This window comes from Bombus impatiens, unplaced genomic scaffold (genome assembly GCF_000188095.3).
Source record: "Bombus impatiens unplaced genomic scaffold, BIMP_2.2 scf_4016, whole genome shotgun sequence".
In the NCBI taxonomy this organism is placed as follows: Eukaryota; Metazoa; Arthropoda; class Insecta; order Hymenoptera; family Apidae; genus Bombus; species Bombus impatiens.
The window spans coordinates 83,873-92,722 of record NT_180435.1 but is presented as its reverse complement, the minus strand read 5'-3'; the positions used below and the strand labels follow the sequence as shown (position 1 = coordinate 92,722).

Here is an 8,850-nt window from a genome sequence, read left to right as displayed (position 1 = left end):
CGGCCGACTATCTTTACGACGGCCGGCGCAGTTTGCCGCGACGTGAAAAGTATACATTAGATGCAGGAAAGCTGGCTGCATACACGCTAGTATCGTTCGGCTGTATCGCGCACCCGGATACGTGTACGTGCACGCGTTATGCATATATCTGGCTGGTCGCTGCCTACATCGCTGCCTGCGTTCCGAGAGTACAGGCGCTTGCATAAAATTCCCAACGACCCGGCCACTCGACGATTTTCCATCGCGTCGAATCGGCCAACCCGTCTTCTCGCGATTAACGCGAAATTTATTCGTCTTCGTCGTTTCGAATATCTTCCAAATTCTCCTCTTTTATTCTCCTTTTGTCGTTATTTCTACGGGTTAGCGGAGCTGTATCGTAGCGCACCGTGTCGGTCGCACGTGCGTCGATCTTACGATTCGGGCAATCCGTGACTCGTATGCGTGGCACGTATAAACGGGAATATCGCGTGCGTGCGTGCTCGTCGCGACGCCTCCACCACGGTATCCGTCTGCACCTATGTGGAAACACGTGCTTACAATCCGCACACGGACATCTTAGAATCCTCGCGAGGCGACTCCGCCACGACGGAATTTCTTCGAACGGAAACTCGATCGGATGCGACTGCCGGACTATCTTCTAGCGATCCCGATAGATTACGGACAAGACGCGTGGCAGCTGGAGAGTCTGGAATAGGGAGAGGAAAATTCTGTCTCGAAGGATGATGTCGTTTTCAAAATTGTTAAACAACTGGATACGCGTAAGCACGTGTTAACGCGTAAGACGCAACGCGGTAAGGAAATAGCATGGAAGATGAATGCTTGTTGCAACAAACGGAAGAACTCTCGATGCTTTGAGAGAAACCGTGCCTGAAGTGTAAATTGGAAGAAAGAGTCGTGCGTATCGTATCCTTGCGAGAATATTCGTTAGAAATGGAGAATCGTGCAACGAACGTAGCAAGGTTAGCGCGGAGTACGAGGATACAGAGAGAGAGAGAGAGAGAGAGAGGGAGAGAGACAAAGTTCTGAGAGTTGTTCTCCGAGTTATCGTTTCGTCGTTCCATCTCTATTTTATCCGAACTTTCTCACAGTTTTATCTGCTTCGTTTTACGTTTAATGAAAGAAGACCTGCTTACACAGCCGAGCATCGGTACAAAGAGGCAAGGGAAGGAAGAAACGACAAGCTCGAAGCGAAAAGCATTCCCCTCTAGTCGCATCAGTCACTCGCTCGCTCGCCCAGTAGCTCCCTTAACGTCATTCGCGTGTCTTCCATCCGCGGCAGCTCCACCCCCGTCAATACCGTTAGAAGCCATCGCCATACGGCACCGTCTCCGCGTATATCCCATAAGATATATGGCTTAATGTATTACAAAAAGTACACGACAAGGGCAATGTACTTACTGTCGCGCGTATCCGTGTATATGTGGCAAGTTGCGCGAAAAGAAAATAGACGGAAGAGGAAGAAGACGGACGCGTGTGGTAGTAGAGCCGAGGAAGAATCGTCGAAAAGACGGATAGAAGGAGCAAGAGGAGACAAAGCGTTGGTCGTGCGTCATGTATGATAACGTGTTTAACGGTCGTACGTTAGCAGCTACGTAACCGCGTCGAAGGTTTCGTGACATTCAAAAAGTCGGCCATAGAAAAAGCAGCAGCGCGGCCGCCTAGCGCGTCTCGCACCACACGTTATTCAAATTTCCTAGAAATTTAATTTTCGTCGGCTACCATTGTCAGCGTGTATATTAGGTTAACGTTGAAATTTTAACAGAACGTTTCTAACATCGCCATTGTTGCATGTCTGCCGTGCCATTGTTTGCATTCATTTACGAGCGTAGCCACATTCGCAATTCGCGTTAACAATATTAAAGCATCCTCGGTTATTATAGAGTAACGGTGGCACTCGAAACTCCGAAGCGTTCGACGTTGCAGGCGATATAGTTAAATTTCGCCAAGTGCCGTGCAATGGTCGAGAAAAAAGAAATTCTGACACCAACGATCGTATACCGCGTTCTATTGTACTTTTCTTGTACGAGGCCAAGCAAAGTTAATGCGTAAGATAAGCGCGACAAATAAGGGAGAGACGTCTTATATTTCGTAAAGCTGCGTATCGCGTATGAATTTTCTAATGGACGATCAATTTCGGTAATACCCTGTGCCATTATTTTCAGCAAAATGAATGAAAATCTTCACTTTCAAAAAACTGAAATTGAAATGTGTGTCTATCGAGGAGGAAAAAAATTTTTAATATTCGGTTTAATCTTGCTAGTTTAACCTTTTTACTCGCAGAATTATCAAAGTCAAAGCAAAAGACAAATCTAATTTTTTTTTTTTTTTTTCAAGCGAAAGTACGATCCAATACGAAGAAACATCGATACGATGTAAATAATAGAGAAATATAATCGTATAATACCATATAACTAGATCGCTATTGTTTGACCGATCGACGTTCCGTAACGATCGAGCTGTTATCTCTTCCTTTTATTATCGGGATACCGACAATATGATATCTGTCGCGAACCTAATTCAACTTTCAGGGCCCCGTACCAGCAGAATCTGTGGATTCGCTCGACCGAAGTGCTTGAAACGTGTAAGGTTGGCCGCGCGAGGGATTTTACGATTTCAGGATTTCGATGTAAACGCCGTAAAGGCTACTCCGTGTACCGGCCGTTTCGAATAGTTTGCCGTGCGAAGTCTGTGACAACAGCGCGATGAAGTGGTGGTAAAAAGGCGTGCTTTGGCGAACGGCCCCAGGTGGAACGTAATTCCGAAATTCTTGGCGACAAAGCAAACAAAAGACGAGGAAACGAAGAGCGGAAAGGACGCGAAGCGGAGAAGGTTTGGTATGGGATAGGATAGAACAAGAAAGCATAGAAAGCCCGTTACATTCGGACAATGCGGTCGCGAATCTCTATTTCCGTTTATCGCGCAAACGAGACAAATTAATTAAAGTTATACACAGCATGGTAGCAACGCGACGGCGGTGTATTAAAATAACGGTCGCTTTGGTGAACGGCGAGCACTTTACGATAATTGAGGAGAATTAAACCGACGCGGATTCTCCGGCATGTGAGGTAAACCAATTTAATATCTCATTCGAGCTTTGTCACCGTTTATGGAAAGACTGGCGACTGGATTTGTCATACGGCATCGAATGTTGGCGTGTCACGGTTCAAGAACGGCTGAAACCACCGCGAAAGACAGCGAAGTGGGCGAAATAATCGTGTACAGAGAAGAGAGCCGAGAACGAGCTGAGTTAACGCATCGAGAATCGTTAAATTATATTTTCCAGTGCTCGGCCGTAAAGCCGTGAGGGCAACAGCGGAGCGAAGCAAAAGCGCGAGAGGGCAGCAGTTAACGCTTCGTCAACACTCGTAAAATTTCCGGCATTAAAGCTGCGAGGCTTGATGAGCAGGGCTCGAACTTCGAAACAAGCCCGGAGCTGCTATCGTCGCGCCACGCCGCTTCTTAACACCTGCCTTGGGATTCTCGCTCTTCCTTCGCTCGCTCTGTTGCTTCCCTTCTTTCTTCCGCCCCTTGCGCCCCTTACACCCCGCATCTCGCCTATTTCCATCTTAATTCCGGCGTAATATCCCGATCGTTTCGAAACTTCCGTAATTGTCCGTAACGATAACGTAAGAATGCGAAAAGGCAAGCGCGTGCCCCGCACCCGGAACCATGAAAATCGTCCTAACGGTCGTCGTAGCCAACATGCACGCGGACCAGCCAACGTAGAACGAACCGCGTCGTTTATACATTCGTCGGATTGTTCTTAACGAGCGGAGGTAAAAACGGCAGCGAACGACGCGATAGTTTTTAAGTGGGTGCAAAGAGAAAGATGCTTTACTACAGTTTCTACTCGACGTTCGTGAAGTATCGTTGGACGAAAGTTTGCCGAGGTAAAAGGGCAAAGATGGAAACACAAGACGGGTTCATCGCCGAAACGGCTCTCTTCTTAGCACCTGGCGCTATGGAATACACCGAGCGTGTTCGTCCACTCGGTGTCACTTCTCCTTCTATTCCTCGGCCTTTTGTCGACGCGTTACGCGGTTATAAAGAGCCACGATCTCCTTTCTTGCCGGCAGGAAAACACGACAGACCCTGCTCGGTAACCTCCCCCAGAGCCATTAGACCAGCCTTTCCCCACGGGAGTTGACTTATGACGCCGTCGGCTACGCCAAGGGGGATCGTCTAACTTACCTTATTTCCGCTTACATACTTACCTTCTCTCCGGATCCGTGACCAAAGGTAGAGACGCTTTCGAAAATTCACCGCCTGGATGATCGCCAACTGCGAAAATTTTTCACAAGAATTGGTTCCACTGGTTTAGCAAATTTTAATTACGCCGGGCTCCTATTAATTCTTTCGTTATCGGCTAACTCACAACGCACTGAAATAAGCATACGGCGAAAGATAAAAAGCATTTACGTGAATTCCGCGCATTTTTCGTTCAAGATCGATCGTACGAGTTAAACGTTATTCGTTAACGAACAATTGTTCGCGTATTTCCAAGCTACGACAAATGATCCGTATCTTCGTGGAATGAGCAACGCTTACTAAGCAACAAATGCAGAGACTGTGTCCTAATATTAACGCAACCTGTACATAACCGTAACTGTGTATACATATACTTGTACTAAATGGCTGGGAATTTCTAGAGTCGCGATACATACGTATTTGAGTTTCGTTACGCTGCTAGAAAAATACCGAAACATTTCGTACAACGTGCACGACGTATTCCGTAAGAGGACCGAAAAGCGAATGGCTTAAAAATATTAATTTCAAGAGAGACAACCCCTGAGTCGGTATGTTTGGCCTCGATTAAATTCCCCCTTGAACGCGCGGTAAATATAGTGACAAAAAAGAGGAGGCGGAAACGTCAACGGGTAATTCGATTTCCTTTCCGGCGCGACGCATTTACCAGACGACGCAACTCCTCGAATGTTCGCGAAAGACGTTTCATGCCCGCATAATCTTCTCGTCTGCCGTCATTCTCTCTTATATTTGCAAAGCGAGATTCCAACGTTAATGCGTTGCGCTAGCAAACCTTCGGCGAAACTCGAAATAGAGGAACGTTTGCAGAAAGAGAGGGGAAGGAGGAAGGAGACTAAGGAATAAGGGGAAGAAACAGGAAACGGTTTGTTTCCGGCGACGTTTCGAGTTTCCCTCTCGTCAGTCATTAAAAATGAAGAGGCCTAAAAGTCTCGGGAACAAGGTTCGTGAGGCTGCCGCGAGGGAAATGGAACGTTACTAAAATCGATGATACTTGACGATTAATATGATAATTAATACGCAACAGCAGCGTATATTTCTATCGGTGGAGAAGGTTCTCGGTATCGGAGAAACGGGGGCAAACGAGCGCGCGGCTCGCCAATGCAACCGTGGCTCTAGTGTAAACATATTTTCTGTTTGTATTTTGACCGAATCGAACGTGCACCGTTGGAAAAGCATCGACTACGAGCCATTACCTCGCTTCCCCTTTATTCGTTTCGTTCCACTTCAACCGACCTCTCTCGCCTCTGAATATTTTCCGATAATTATAATTGACTTTTTTACGCGGTCGATGTGCTACCCCCGCGACTAAGCATAATTATGAAAGCAATTAAAACGTTCGCGAATTACAGCAGCCAGACCTCCTTCTCCTTCGTCTCTTCTTCGACGCGCAGAAACAAGAGAGAGCAAAGAGAAAACAGAGCGCAGCTCGTACTATACCTTCGAGGTAAACATATTTTCTGTTTGCTTTCTGTCCCGCTCGAATCGAACGCGTTCGTCTTTCCAAGTCATCGCCCGTATCAAGTACCATCTGTATTCGTTCTCCAGCCTGTCGTATCTTCGCCCAGAGCGGTCATTGCTATGGAAGTTTGTATCGAACGCAGACCGGATAGAATAGGCGACGCCGAATAAACTACGAGTTACTGCCTACTACCATGCGTATATTTTTCGTTCGTCGCGCTCATGTTAAATATAAGGAAAGATATTTCAATATTGGTGAGTAAACACACGCAAATAGTTTCGACGTTTCCGGCCGCGTTGCTCTTCCGCTCTCGTTGTACGTTTTGCGACGCGACATCGCGATATCTTTTGTACATATTTATGTGGAGACGTATTCCCAGCCTGCGAAACCGGGCTTCCGAGAACCAACGCAGAGAAAATGTTCCTTCCTTGCTCGTACCGATAGACGAAACGTGTGTCATTGTTTCGTCAAAAAAGTCTCCGCGTTTTTGACGGAAGAATTTTTTGTTTGGCAGCCGCCTTGTCGATTCCTTGAGAATTTAAGATGGAATTTATCGTTGCGTTATTATATACTTTATTTAGCTTAATGTAAATTTCACCGCAAGCTGCGAAACGACTGAACGTGTACACGCACACGGTGTGTGTAACCGACGTCTAATGAACTTTTTCGCGATCAAACAGTCGTTTGAGAACGACGTAAGTGACAGGCGCGAGTAAAACGGGCTGACTTGAAACGTTTCCGACGGGGGTTGGCACAAAGAGTCGCGTAGAAATCTCGTAAAACGGCACACGAATATGCGTGAAGAGACGAGAGTGTATAGATAGATTTTCATCTTTATTCAATTTCATCTTCTTTACACGGTGAAAGCCCTTTCGTGCGCGTCGACGTTATCGCGACGCAAACCTAGATAGATCGTGTACACTGCCTGAACGTCATCGAGTTTTATCGCGAGCCAAGAAGATGCTAACGTTATGTCCGTAGCTGCGTTAACGCCCAATGCCTTTCCAGCTTGTTCGTCGTCGTCGTCGTTGTCGTCGTCGTCGTCGTCGTCGTCGTATCTACGTTATTTCTTCTAACTGTTATCACGCTTAAAACTACCGACCGTTGGGTGGTGTCATCATGGGAGTCACGATCTATTCTTTGCGTGCTTCGTCTGTTCTTCAAAAACAAGCGGTCTCGATGTCTCGAACGGTTCTCGTCAAAATATAGATACTGGACACGGTTTCTCGTTTAATTCGCTTAAAATTTGTTCTAGAATCGGTAAAAGAAATACGAATAAAATTACAAATATAAATTTATATATTTTACAGGATTCTTCGAACTGACAAACTCGATCGTAAACCCGGTGATGGTTCGAATACTTTCTCCCAACAAAATTTCAAAGTTTCGAATGGAGGAAAGATGAACGGAAAGGGCATTCAGCTATCGAAGAATTTCGCGAAGTGAAAATGATCGGAACTGTCGGCGATAACGCGTGGGAAAGCAGCAAAGGCGAAAGACGAGCCACGGCATTCGGCCGTTGGCAGCGATCTAAGTTTTTCGCGAGTACGCTAACAACCTGCACGTGACTGGATGGGATAACAATATGACCACGCGTTCCTTCCTGGTCAACTTGCTGGAAATTGTAGATGAGGCTCGATTACGTATTCCGATCGTACGCGATATCAAACTGCCTGGCTTCTGGCTCGTGATGGAGTGTTTTCTACCCTCGACCCCTCCTCTCGCTGTCTTACTCTCTCTCTCTCTCTCTCTTTCACATTCGTTCGCTCGTGTATTCGCTTTCTCTGGTCACCGAAGTCACGTTTGCAACGAAACCTTACAAATCCATAGGGCTGTCGGCCTGGTAGGAAAATATTTAAACCTGCACTCGGCTACCATTCTATTTCGTTGGAAGATAGGCTGATTCGAAGAAGCCAGGTTTCTCATATCCTCTTCTTTCCACTCGATACGCGCAAACACTTGTCCCTGCAATTCTTACAACGAGTGTATTAATATGCGAAAAGTGTGCGGATCTTGACACTTACCTATACGATGATATTTGTTTGCGCAAGTCGCCCGTCCGCTCGGTTCTTCTTTCTAGAAGCAGCCATTAATTACTACCGATAATTATGATTATCGTACGAGAAAACACGAGCGTCGAAAGGATGGAAAACAAGCCCGTTGATCCGTCGTGTTTACTTTGCGAGTACGGGGGTTGGCGTGGCGAAAGAAGGAAATCGAGAGAGTAGGGAGGAAGGTAGGAAGTGCGGCAAGGGAGAAAGCGGAGAGATTGAAGGGGGAGGGGGCTGAATTATACCGAAGGAGTGACGTCTACGGAGATAATCACACGCCTCGTAACAGCCAGTTCATCATCGTGGTATCGTGCTAAGGGGCTTGATGCATCATGGAAATCGCGCACGAATCGGCCAGGCCAAACATAAAGTGGAATAGACGGTCTTTGTAACGAACCTCGGAAACGAATTCTTTCTCTGTCTGCTTCTTCGTGTTGCATAGGAGCTTCTTAGGGTTGTTGCCGACTCAATTAGCGTTAGAAAAACGAAACTAAAGAGCCACGAAGGTGGGCGTAGAGCGTATCGCGAATCAAACTTGCTCGCTACCTACGCACTCGTCCGCGTTCTTTTCTGCGCTCTTCATGGACGCGTTCTTCGCGCGTTTTCCACGAATCGCATCATCCTTGAACTTTAGCCGAGCTGTGAAGCGGCAGTTAGTCGAAAAACTTGGCGATGTATCGAGGAAAAGTTTCGGAGAGCGGCTAAGCGGATTAAAATCGATAGAAGTGGAAGAGCGCGGACCGGTGCGCGATGAAAACGTCGATCGCAGGAAACGAAGCTCTCTTTGACGCCGCCCCGTGTTCTCGCTCCACTCCATTCTTTTCCGTTTCGAGTGGAGCCCCTTTGATGTCGCCTTTAAAAAATTGTTAACGAACGTAGTTGAAGTTGCTCGGTGACGTTCGAAAAAATAACCGCCGCTTTGTGTTTTACAGGAGCGCTGCAAATCACCGCATCCGACGTGAACGACCAAGGGAAGTACGAGTGCGTGGCGAATAATTCCGTCGGCACGGAGTACTCCAAGTCGGCTATGCTCTACGTAAAAGGTACGTCCGGCGATGGTGGCGGCGGCGGCGG

General features: G+C 47.0%; 1 protein-coding gene across 17 annotated transcripts in view; it reads left to right on the top strand.

Moving 5' to 3' along the window:
• LOC100749861 (tyrosine-protein phosphatase Lar) overlaps window positions 1-8,850 on the top strand; it is a 287,592-nt gene that overhangs the window by 253,704 nt on the left and 25,038 nt on the right. For all 17 annotated transcript variants that reach the window (XM_033324603.1, XM_024372213.2, XM_024372222.2 and 14 more), the window contains one exon: window positions 8,709-8,819. In XM_033324603.1, coding sequence (XP_033180494.1) covers window positions 8,709-8,819 — 111 coding nt within the window. The remainder of the gene's footprint in view (window positions 1-8,708; window positions 8,820-8,850) is intronic.